Source organism: Penaeus monodon, chromosome 11 (assembly GCF_015228065.2).
Source record: "Penaeus monodon isolate SGIC_2016 chromosome 11, NSTDA_Pmon_1, whole genome shotgun sequence".
In the NCBI taxonomy this organism is placed as follows: domain Eukaryota; kingdom Metazoa; phylum Arthropoda; class Malacostraca; order Decapoda; family Penaeidae; genus Penaeus; species Penaeus monodon.
Genome location: NC_051396.1, coordinates 8,151,712 through 8,164,785, shown reverse-complemented (window position 1 = coordinate 8,164,785; position 13,074 = coordinate 8,151,712). Strand labels below are relative to the sequence as shown.

Genomic DNA, 13,074 nt, shown 5'->3' with positions numbered 1-13,074 from the left:
TGGCTTAAGTAGTTAAAAAAAAAAAAAATACTAATGCACATACTGGTTATTAATATTCTACTCTCTGTTACAAACAACTTCGGGTTTTCGCCTTATTCATAAAAAAAACTATTTACGTTATGTTAAGGCGTGCCAGGGGACCCATCAAGTGTACTGAAACATAATTCCGGAACTGTACATATACCTGTCTAATTCTGTAGAACCGTAGAGTCATAAACCCTGGGGCACAAGTACATGCATTATATTCAGGTTTGTGGCTACACACATACCGCGCATTCAATAAACGCTCAAATTTTACTCATGGCTATCAATGCTGTCATTTTATTTTACAGAACGATCAGCGAAACACACAACGCAGAGTTAAAGTTAGACGTACAAGACACAATCTATTTTTCTTCACTGAGAAATCCCACACATGCATCCCAACGATGGCGCACATCTGGTGTAGCCCAGGACTTTACAGCCTGCTAGGACTCCTCTTCCTAATGCTGAAGGGACGCTCCTCCTTCGCCCGGGTCAGCCAAGAAGAGCAGATCCTGGTGTGGGAGGATCTACGGGAGGAGGTGGAGCTGATGATCAAGTATAAGACGTCTTGTTCGCAGAAGGACTCTCAGTGCTGGCACGACGGCAAGAAGCGGCCTGTGGACGATGAGATGAGGCCTGGGTCTATCAATAACTTCTTCAGGTGAGCTCCTCTCAAAGTTTGGTTGGGTCGATTTCATCAAAAGAAGCAGGAACACGGAATTAAAAAATGAGTAGTAAGTTGGCGGTACACGGAGGCATCAAAAAATTAAAAATAAAGAACATAAAAAGGCGCAAAATATCCAAATAAGCCAGGCAAAACTTCGCCAAAAAGGCACAGGCAAAGAAGAAACAGAGCAGAAACATTAAAAAAATTGCCTGACTTTAGGATCCTTTTTGGTTTCTCATTCCCTTAAATGGATAATTTTCTTCTTCTTTCTTTCTTTCTCTTTTGCCAGGCTATGTTACTGTGACAACGACTGCATTCGTTATGGCGACTGTTGCCTGGACAAAGCTGAAGCAGACTGGGGAGACGGCAGAGAGGAAGGGAGTGGGCGGTTCAGCTGCAGGAAGATACACTCCTTGGTAAATATTCATATTTTCGAAAGTCTTATCAAACCAAGTTTCCAGTACTATCTCGAAACGGTTAATGGTTTTAAAAGAGGCGTTCGAGGCTTCATTCACGCGAACAGAGATCCTGTGTAACCTGGGCTTGTACTTTTTAACAGTTGAGTATTAGGCAGTCTTTTAGGATGGTCAGTCAAGAACTGATGTTGCTTCTTACACATACAGGTTAAAGCATATACCCACAAACGCGTGTCATACATGAGAGTAAAGCAGGAAGTCGGAATGATTCCTAAGAAGGTGTATGCATAATTTTTTTATTGTTTAACAGTAGGCAATCCCTGTAGTTTATTCTAAAAAAAAATCGTATTCACACACACACACACACACACACACACACACACACACACACACACACACACACACACACACACACACACACACACACACCCCACACACACACACACACACACACACACACAATATATATATATATATATATATATATATATATATATATTTATATATATAATATACAATGTATATGTATAATATATAATATATATACTATATATGATATATATACACATTTATTTATTTATTATTATTATTATTATTATTATTATTATTATTATTATTATTATTATTATAATTATTATTATTATTATTATTTCCGTTTATTTTATGTCAGATTTTGCACCATTATGACATTTTTCATAATTCTGTACGCTCGTTACTTTTCAGGATTCACGAATGCCACTTGGAATCCTCATGATCGACAGCTGCTTACCAGCCTACCGCGGACTCCCTGTTGAGAGGATGTGCCTACAGAACGTGAGTCTGATGTGTCTTTGTAACAATTATGATTCAGAGAGACAACTGAATTTTGTCAGCGGTGCAAGTTTATGATATGTGACATCAGGACGTTGTATATTATAGTATTGATAACGATAGTGATAGTAATGTATAATAGTAATTCTATATGTAACTACAGTGATAGCCAATGATTGTGATAATTATTTGTGATTTGTTGAAGTGTATATTAGTGTAAATCACATCACGTGATAAATCACGTAAATCACATCATGTCATGTGATCAATTTTGTTTGCTCATCATGCAATATGAAAACGTGTTTAATGTAGTAAGAAAATGTATTACAATATGAGATATGATGTAATGTAACTAGTTGTAAACACGAGAGAAATTATACGTAGCAATCGATATATATATATATATATATATATATATATATATATATATATATATATATATATATATATATATTCTTTCTTTATTTCTTTCTTACTTTTTTCTTTCATTTTTTCTTCCTTTTTCTTTTTTTCTTCCGCTTTTTTTCTTTTTTAAAGATACGTTGCTGATGCAGTTTCCTTGTAGAACACAAATAGCCTTAAGTTCGTGGTTATTTACTTTGCAATGAGCAGGTGACGAGAGAAGCTTACACGTTTATCCTGGATGTAGCCGTCACCTCCAGGGCTACCAACATCACCTACGTAAATTACTACTGCGCCTTTTGCAACAATGACGCCTCAGACTTGCATAATTGGACTATCAATATCATCTGCAACACGCAAGAGGTAAATTCGCCATGTTGAATACTTGGAAAAGTAATCAACAGTATTGCTGTTGTATAGCGTTAGCTGAAAATAAGATTAGATTATGAATGTAAGCAAATACAATAAATAGATAAATATAGATATAGATACATGTTTTATGTGTATAGATATATTATATAGTATATATATATATATATATATATATATATATATATATATATATATGTATGTATATATGTATGTATATATACACACACAGTATATATGCGTGTGTGTGTGAGTGTGTACTTTATATTTATGTATATATATGTATATACATGTCTTTATATGTATATATGTATATACACACACCCTGACTGATCTCTCACTTGTATTTATGGCAGACATCTCAGGAAATGGCCCTGAGTTCCGTGTAAAAGGGGGTGAATAGCGTGTTATGGAGGAAAGTGATGCCAAAAAGGACCTATCGAGGACAGAGCACTAAAAAAAAATATATATATATGTATATGTATGTGTGTGTGTGTGTGTGTGTGTGTGTGTGTGTGTGTGTGTGTGTGTGTGTGTGTGTGTGTGTGTGTGTGTGTGTGTGTGTGTGTGTGTGTGTGTGTGTGCGTGCTTGCGTGCGTGCGTGCGTGTGTGTGTGTGTGTATGTGTGTGCGTGTGCGCAGCATATTGTAGCGCACCACATTTAAGAACGGAACAGTGAATTATATAACATCTCAAGCCGGCCTAGCCTTCCCATCAGATAGAAATCCAATTCGTTTTTGCCTTTCGAAAGAAATCCATGATTATAACCACGGACATACCCAATCCAGATAACAAATCGCCATGTTTCGTCCCCCAATGCAAGATCCTGAAGGAATTCACGATGGTCGAGTTCATGAGCAAAGCGACCTACTACCCAGGACGCCGCGAGTGGAAGCGCTTTACTTATAGGACGAAGGAGGAGGAGATGAGGAAAATCTACCAAGAGATTCACACTTGCTCTTCCCAGGTATTTCCAAGACCACTTTGCAAGCTCTGCGTAGATAGGTCTGTGTGTGTGTGTGTGTGTGTGTGTGTGTGTGTGTGTGTGTGTGTGTGTGTGTGTGTGTGTGTGTGTGTGTGTGTGTGTGTGTGTGTGTGTGTGTGTGTGTGTGTGTGTGTGTGTGTGTGTGGATTTTTTACGAGTATACGTATTGTAACGTACTATTTTGTACACTAGAAGATATTGAGGTATTCTTTTAGAATTTAAAGAGGACAAAGAAAGTGTCTACAGATCACTGCATATAGTTTTCATCTTCATCTCATGATGACAGTTGATACAAATAATGATGTATGCGTATATATGATAATAGAGATGCAGAGTTTTAAAGTACAGTCGGCACTCTAATTCATCAAGATCACTAGCGTTTTTTTTCTTTCTTTCTTTCTTTTTACCGCGAATCTAAGCTATTAAAGTACCAGCAATACCTTAGTATAACGAGTTTGAGCACTGTATCTTTATCATTGTGAATTTTGTTTTTGTATAATTATTCATGTTTTGTACTGCTAACGATGCCGTGTTTACTTTATGGACTCGTGTCGCTAGAGGTTCCGTCCGGTTTGGAAGTCTCCGAGCACCCGCTTCTACTCACGGGCATTTTCCATGTTTATTGTTATTATTTTATGGTAAAATTGTGATGAGCTCTGTAATGTCGTCTCAACAGATTGACGAATTTGACAGCGTAGAAGAGTTCGCTAGTCGATTCGGCGGCCGACCGTGCATCTACCCGGAGAATGAAATCACTGGCGACAATTCGTATCCAAAGTCGGTCGAGGGGCAAGTAAGATCATTGTGTAAATATTTTAGATGTGTTGTTGTATGTTGTGGGTGTCCGTGTTTTACGTATTGGCATATACATGTATGTGTAACTGAAAATAAGGGGTAATGCTTAATGGTTAAAACAAATAAATGTGCCAGACATCAAAGGTCGTAATATTGTGGCGAAAAGGGCAGAAAAGAGGTAACGATTAGGATAATTGGATAGCAGAAGGGGATGAGGGAGAGAAGGAAAAGGAAGAGGGGAGAAGGCAGGGATGATCCCGTCTCTGCCTGCTAAGCCCTCCCACACTACAACAACGAGCAAGGGGTGTAGGGGAGGCAAGGGGTATCGCACTAGCTGTCTCATCTCCCTTTGAAAGTCTTTTGTGTGTAATATTTTTTTCTGCTATCTTATCAAGCAGTTTTCGGCAGTGCGAAGATATCACGCCTAACTAAAGTTCATCCGAGCAAGGAAAACGGATTATGCGTAACGGGAAAACTTTCTTGCTAAAATGTGAATCAAAATCTAAAACATTTGACCAATAAATGTGATTTTATTGTAATGTAGTTATAAGTCCATAAAAAATGTTTTGAAGCTAACGTAAACGCACCAAACCTGGCTTTAAAACGTTAAAATAACGTTATAACTGTTTGATATTAGTCAAGAAAATCCTAAAACGATTGTAGACTAATATATAATCACTAGTCGCAAAAAAAAAATCTGAAAAAAAAAACGCTCGGGGTCTGGCTCACCGAAATAGTGCGCCCAAGGTCTAAATAATGAGGCCTTGAGTGCGCTTAGGCTTGACCATAATGCTGACAACCCCCCCCCCCCAATCTTGTTCCAGATATGTGTAGTAATGTGTGGAAAGGATCCTTTTCAATACTGCCTGAAAGTGAGGCGTGAAACTGAGCCATCTCTTCAAGCTAGTTTTTTTTTCTCTGTCAACAGATACGCCGTTGTCATCCTGACTGGACTAATCCCATAGACTTCGAGAAATGTCAAAGCTACTCTCTGATGATGACCTACGGAAGCACAAAAAACATAGTGGCGTATAAGAACCCTCACTGCGCCAGTTGTAACTTCGCCAATGTCTCCCAAGGCCTCCTTCAGTGCCTCCAACCAAGAAAGAGAACTAGATATAACTTAAAAGGCATAAATAACGCCATCCCACCCTGCTTCAGCGTCCTCATGGACTTCCGGGGCGGCCGTTGCGTCGAGGCCACGGAGCTGTGGGATCCGGTCCTCGAGATCTGCCACAAGATCCACTGCGGCCACCTGTTCAGGCTGGTGGCCGGCCGCTGCGAGAGGGACGTCGAGGCCTACGAGTCCCTCTCGAACTCGAGCCTCCTGGACAGTTCGTGCCCCAAGAGGCTCCTCAACCTGACGGAGTATGTGCCCCGAGGCGACGGCTCCATCTTCGTCAACGCCTCCAAGAAGGTCTACGCCAAGGGGGAGTTCGAGGCCAGGAATGACACGCATGTCCTCATCTGCCACGACGTGAGCCACTATGCCGAGGCCTTCGGCGCCGTCCACCAGTACCTGACGCTGGTCGTGCTGAGCGTCTCCCTCGTGGCCCTGGCGCTGCACATAGCCATCTACATGCTCGTCCCGCGACACAGGAACCTGCCGGGGAAGAACCTGTTCTCCCTCTCGTGCTGCCTCTTCGTCGCCCACGTCCTGTTTCTGACGGGGACGAGGGAGACGGGCGTGCACGGCCTGTGCGTGTTCCTGTCGTGCAGCCTCCACTACTTCTGGCTCGCCTCCTTCTGCTGGATGAACGTGATGAGCGTGGACGTGTGTCGCACCTTCAGCAGCCAGCTCTACCGCGGCGACTCCGACGGCGGCAGGACCTACCTCCTCTACTCGCTCTACGCCTGGACGGTCCCCGCGCTCGTGGTGTCGCTGGCGCTGCTGCTGGACTGGGTCGACCTCCTGCCGGACTACCGGCCGGAGTACGCGACGCGGCTCTGTTGGATCAACAACCGCCACGGCCTGGCGCTCTTCTTCCTCCTGCCGGTGGGCGCCATCGTCCAGGAGAACCTCGTGCTCTTCCTCATCTCGGCTTATGGCATCTGCAGGCAAATGAAGGCAGCACGCTACGCCAACGTGAGGTCACAGAGCACAAAAGAAGGAACCGAAAAGAAAACGGAAGTCGGCTTTTCGGGCCAGGTGGCACAGGTGCAACTTCTCTTTGATATGCCATGACACAGACACATCAACACGCAGTTGTGTATATCATCATTCCCCAAATCCTTCCATGGACACTTAATGAATAAACTTAACACTTAGCCCTATTCTCCCGCAGACTCGCCATGCCAAGAAGGAGCGTGTGAGACTTCTGCTCTATGTGAAGCTTGGTGTCATCCAGGGCCTCACGTGGCTCACCGGATTCATAGCGGCGTTCGCGGATATCCCCGCGTGCTGGTATCCCTTCACGGTTCTCAACGGACTGCAGGGAGCCTTCATCTTCATCTTTTTCGACATGAAGCGAAAGGCAAAGATACTATCTGTTTGTCTGGATTTCAGTCATCTTTGACTCAATGTTCCTTTGTGCATGTTGTATGTGTCGATATATTTTGCATGTGCTCTATGTAGCTATATGTCTAACCACAAATAGTAAGGAGAATATGAGGAATAGCGAACTTCACGGTGGCACAGGTGGCGGAGGCGGTGTGGGAGGCGGTGACGGGGCGCCCTTGGACCAAGGTGACTTCCTCCGCAGCCACGGGCACGACTCCCGCAGGAAGTGCAGGACGCGCTGACGACAGCCATAACAGGTCGTCTGCGTCATACAGGTGTGTTAACCTTCCTCGAATACGTTTTAGTGTTTTGTGTGGAGAGGATGATAATGAAAAGGATGTTATTGTCTTGGGATAAGGTTGCTTTTGTTGTTAAGAAGGATAGGAGGGGCAGGTAATATTTGTCAATTAAGAATCTGTAATATAAAATCCTAGATTACTTTATGCTAAAAGACTTTTGATTCATTTTTTGAATATATCGTTTTATGGCAAAGAGTCATCAACCTTATATTCTTATTCTTATATGCCTTCATATAGTATTCTTCTATATGGATTAAACTCACGAGAAAATAACGTAGCTTTTATGAACATGTATCTGGCTACTGAGTTTAATCTCCAACATGTTATAATTTGCATAGCTTCAATTCGCATCTTGTTTTGATTCACATATCAAATTTCTTACACACTGCTTTCATTCACTTCAGTTTTGCTTCACGCGTTGCTATGCTTTCATTCAGAAGTTGAATTTATATTCCCGGACAATATTTCTTGTGCCTTACCGCCTCAATCTTCCATGTTCTGATCATAGCGACTTTGAGGGCGAGAGGCTAAATGCAACAGGTCATTGGCCTCTGATCAATGAAAACGTGGCCTGGGACATATGTAAATATAGTGAGCTGTCCTCCCCCTCGCCCCGAAGAAACAAACAAACAAAAAAAAATCGCAAAAACAAAAACAAAAACAATCACGCGAATTAACATGATGACTCTCCGTGACCTCAGTCCGGCAGCAGCGACAATGGCGAGTCCACTTCCAGCGTCAGCCCTCGTGAGCGCCTCTCCGCATAGAAGTCAAGGGTCAGGGCGCAAGACGAAGGTGGGTCACGGCGGCGCAGAAGGGGTCAGGAACGGCGACCTGCGCGGCGGGGTCGTGCGAGGCAAATTCGACGACGAAGTTCCGGATCCTCAGGTCGCCAGGGTGAGTGACGTCACACCTTGCTCGAGGGTCACAAATCTCATGGAAAAATGTCTGCAACTTGTCGGGCCTTTGTATACGTAATGGATTATAGATTATATGGAAAATTAAGAAAATTAACACTATACAATATTTTAAAGATCTGTTTATTACTGCTATGACTGCTGCGCACATATGATAATCATAGAAAAAAACGGCTGTAGAATTTTTTTCAATCCTTCGCCTACGATTGTAAAGCTTTCGACCCTGACAGGCCAGCGCGCAGGCCTCTGTTGACCTGGCGCAAGTTTACTAATCTCGTACCGAACATACTGTCTTGGTTTCACTCGGCCGCTCCCCGCCTTCCGCAGCGACGTCCGAAGGCCGGCGTGGAGCCAGCGGGCGAGGCTTCGAGCACGCTTCCGCCGCTCTCCGGCGTCGCCCCGGACGAACTCTTCCAGACGCCGCAGGAAAAGCGGAAGGCAGAGCTGCAGCGCGTTGTGGACCTTCTACAGCAGCTGAAGGAGACGCAGAGGAACTCGATGGAGCTGCCAGATCTGGTGCAGCAGTTACTCCTTCGCAGCGGTGCATTAGGCGGCCCGACGGCAGCGCGCGAAACGGCCAAGCTCTCTAAGTGCCGCTCATTCACGGAGGGTACGGACGCCGGGCGGCAGGAGGATCGTCACAACGCGCTCGCCGCTCGGCTTCGGGTAGGAGGGCGTCTGACATGACTGGCTTTGTATAATGTGGGTGTGGGTGTTTTCTTAGTGATGACTAGGAAAACTTTTGCATTCATTCCAGCTGTCTCTGACTCGCTTTCCTTGCCCCCAACAGCTACTCGAGTACTCAGCGGAGTGCCCAACGATCCACAGCCTCATCTCGAGCCACGCCCAAATGCCCGCCAGGGACACCGGCCTCCCACTCGACGTCAACCTACCCCCGGCCGCCCACGCTACCGCCGGCAGCAACAGCAGCGGTGCCGCAGTGAGCGCTGCCTCCCAGCAGGAGATGGCAGCAGTAGAAGTGTCCCCATCCTGCTCTCCGGGAACGATGAGGCGCCGACCGGCCTCCCTCAACCGCACCTGTTCGGCCAGCCTGCGCTCCGTCGACAGGGCGCAGACGGCCCGACAGGAGAGGCAGAAGGAGCCCGCCAGCCGCCCGACCCTCAGAGCCACGCAGTCTTTTTCACATGTAAGTTTTTTGGCTCCTGCATGCTTGGTTCCCCCTTTCACATGATGGGTATTGTTTTTTATTGATGTACACTCCATTCTGATTAGAAAGAGAGCGGTATGAATAGACGAACAAACTGATAGATATAGACAGACAAACAGACAGAGAGGTAGGTAAGTTGGTAGGTAGGTGAAGAGAGAGAGAGAGAGAGAGAGAGAGAGAGAGAGAGAGAGAGAGAGAGAGAGAAAGAGAGAGAAAGAGAGAGAGAGAGAGAGAGAGAGAGAGAGAGAGAGAGAGAGAGAGAGAGAGAGAGAGAGAGAGAGAGAGAGAGAGAGAGAGAGAGAGAGAGAGAGACTTCCCACATTATCGCCAGGCCCAAGTTAAGGCAGTTTTGTTATCAATAAAAAACACGCAAAATAAATCTACTTTACACTACTCTTGCAGATCTCGCACGTTGCATTGGCGGCTGCAATCATGCAACGAGCAGCATCCGACGCCAGGAAGAGAGGACGTAGGGATGCCCAGCCACCACACCCGGAAACCGTCCCTCATACACGAGCCAGCCTTAAGAATACGGCGGAGAGTCTAGTGTGAAGGAGGCGGAGGGGAGGGGGAAGGTTACGCGACGGGGGCGGGGTGGGGGAATTAGTGAGGTGATGAGGCGGGGGCCTGAGGGCGAGGGGTGAAAGGAAGAGTGTGTGTGTGAGGAGTGAGTGAGGGGCCTTAAGGACGGGAAAAGGGATGAAAGGAGGGGTGTGTGAGGAGAGAGTGAGGCGATGAGGGGGTCCGGAGGAAGAAGGGTGAAAGAAAGAGTGTCTTAGGAGTGAATGAGGCGGTGAGGTGCCTGAGGGACAAAAGGTGAATCAAAGGGCGTGTGAGGAGTGAGTGAAGCCTGAGGGACAGGACGAAGAGTGAGAGAGTGGTAGTGTAGTTATCGTGTTACGGACAGTAGAATGGACGTAGGTGGTGTTAGAACATTGAAAGGGGCTTGGGGTTCTGAAAGATTCTAGTGCCTCATTTGAAGGATGTGGGACGTGATGTGAGGGAAATGTGAAGGGAATTCGCATGGTGTGAGGAAGTTCAGTTCTTGTGAAAGGGATGAAGGAACTGGACAGAGGAAATTAATGTAAGTGATGTGCAAGGGATGCAAGAATGAGGAAGAATGTTGTGTAGAATCTTGAAGACTGAGGAAATGTGGCAAGAGGATGAGGGTAGGTCAGATTATAGAGCCTATGCATAGTGAAGTGAATAGTGAAGATAAAGTGAAAGGGAGGGATATGAGTGAGGGAAGCTACTGCCTTAGATACGAGTATGAAAAAGCATGGGGAAAAGTACAAGGCTCCAGGATATAAAGAATAGAATATAGGTGAAAAGGACAATGATATGAAGTCCACCCTTCAAAATGTGGGATAAAAAATGAGATTGAAGACAAACAGTCTTTGAAAAGGAAAAGTGAGGGATTGGTTTATGTAATAAAAAGGATTTGACAATGATACATCTTGCATCCTATAGAAAAGATGTAATATGAAGTAAAGAAATGAGAGAAACCTTGTAAATGTGGTATGATAATTAAAAGGCAGTTAAAAAAAAGGATGATCTTACACCCCACCTTCTTCAATAATTTTTAGTCAGTTAGAAAATATATAAGCTATTCAGTTAAATACATGTACAACTGAGCTATATGTCTTTTTAATATTGTGGCAGTTGATCACACTTTCACCTTAGTGGTAATTATGCAGTGATACTCAACCTGAATTATAGATGTGTTATAATTTTAGATTTTAGATACTAATAACCTGAAAAAAATCATGAATTGCATATTAATGTAAAACCAAGAAATCTTCATTACAGGTGTTATAAATGCTGTTGCAATGCCTATTGAACTTTTGAAAAGGAAAAGCTACTGCAACTTGGTCTTACCACTAAATTATTATCCATGATGTACAATAGTAATGCATCCACTATAAAATGCTGTAGATAACAGGATTTAATAAGAATGAATAACATAACTATTATTTTTGCAAGGAATGTATTATATTTCAGAGGAATCTTTTTCTCTCTGTTAACCACTCTCTGGATAAAATGCACATCCTAAAACTGATAGTAGAATGCTGAACTATATAATCCCTTATCCATATATAAATTTATGTAATTATGTTTCAAGATAGTTTGGCTTTAGTAAATATAAATGTGATGTGTCCACATTACCATGTTTATTACTTGTATACTTCCAGTCATTGTTAATAACACTGATATTAAAGATAATAGCATAACTCCTAAATTAATATGCTTCAGAACTTAGTATCATATAGGTAAATAGAAAATGTATCACATGCTAATGAAATATGTTTCACTTTGTATTGTCATTGCATTATCTAGCTTTATACTGAATACTTCTTCAATGATATTAATGTCTTGAATTTAACTGACCATCTTCTGTCTCAGCAAGAAAACTGTTCTTTTGATTTTAAACTTTTTTTTTTTGTGCTTCCATGTATTTTACACCTTGGCATTAATCACATATCTATTTATTTATTTACAAATTTCTGCTGTGTCAACATCTAAGGTCATAAGCAATATATTCAAAATACAGTAATATTACTGGGTGAAAGGGTAAAAATTACTTAATAATTACGATAAGTAGACAGAAAAAGGGGATGAAGAGAAGGAAAAAGAGAGACGTAGAAGAAAAGACCATGCAGATTTTATTGAAGCGAGGGCAGAGGTCCAAGTCAGGGGCAATTCCCTACAGTGGGACTCAGTTTCCACCCTCCTCTCTGTCAGTGGTAGGGGGTGAGGCAGCTGCCCCACTATATATCCACAACAGGGTATACAGAATAATTTAGGCAACAGTGTGGTTACATTGTGCCAAAATAAGTAACAAAATGTCAGCTAAAATTATATGCACATAACTTAATGTAACTGTATTCATCTGAATTCATGTGTATGCTTAAATCTTGCAACTCTGATTGTGGCATACTGGGGCATTTTCAACATGTAAGTGCCAGGTTTGCTTCAGAATGTTTAGGAAGTGCTTCTCTAATGATAAAACTCCCCTTTAGAGGAGATACTACTCCCACCAAATCAAGTTTATGGGCTATTTTGTTTGATTTATGGGCTATTTTGTTTGATGGTTGTGCCCCCCCCCTTGTCATGCATTTATCCCCTCTTTGGAAACATCATGGATCTGCCACTCCTCTCTATCATTACACACAAAAAAGGAAACTGCAATAAAGCTACACATGATGGATTCTCTCCTTTATTGTTCAGAGATAAAAATATAATATCTGAGAATGCATTATAATAATATATATGTTGAGAAGAACTTTGAACAACAAACAAACACACGATCTTTAACAATTAACATTTCCAGGACCATCATTTCTATTCTAAGGGTACAAACTATACAATAACAAATTCATGACAGAAGAAGATTATTACCAAAGTGACTTCAAAAACAAATATCCCTGATCCAGCTGTAAAAACTACACCTTTAACTTTCCTCATATAATTAAATAGCTAAATAAAAACTGATGGAAACTTCTCCAACTCTCAATATTTGCTGTAAAACACTGGTGTTGGAAAAAAAAAAAAAAAAAAAAAAAAAAAAAAATCATATATATATATATATATATATATATATATATATATATATATATATATATATATATATATATATATATATATATATATATATATATGAACTCTTAATTAATCTCCATCAGCCCACAGAAATTAAATAAAAGAAATTTCCAATTACAGTA

General features: G+C 42.4%; 2 protein-coding genes across 2 annotated transcripts; both read left to right on the top strand.

Annotated features, from left to right (window-relative positions):
* The first annotated feature begins 336 nt into the window (after positions 1–336).
* Positions 337–6,984, top strand: LOC119578431. The gene is made up of 8 exons (XM_037926015.1): positions 337–685; positions 981–1,107; positions 1,831–1,920; positions 2,530–2,682; positions 3,512–3,655; positions 4,350–4,466; positions 5,397–6,626; positions 6,754–6,984. Exons 1-8 carry the CDS (start codon positions 429–431, stop codon positions 6,982–6,984), a joined length of 2,349 nt encoding a protein of 782 aa, XP_037781943.1. The 5' UTR covers positions 337–428.
* A 4-nt stretch (positions 6,985–6,988) lies between these two features.
* LOC119578430 lies at positions 6,989–9,954 on the top strand. The gene is made up of 6 exons (XM_037926014.1): positions 6,989–7,007; positions 7,087–7,243; positions 7,969–8,164; positions 8,512–8,850; positions 8,975–9,331; positions 9,755–9,954. Exons 1-6 carry the CDS (start codon positions 6,989–6,991, stop codon positions 9,902–9,904), a joined length of 1,218 nt encoding a protein of 405 aa, XP_037781942.1. The 3' UTR covers positions 9,905–9,954.
* The last annotated feature ends 3,120 nt before the right edge of the window (positions 9,955–13,074 follow it).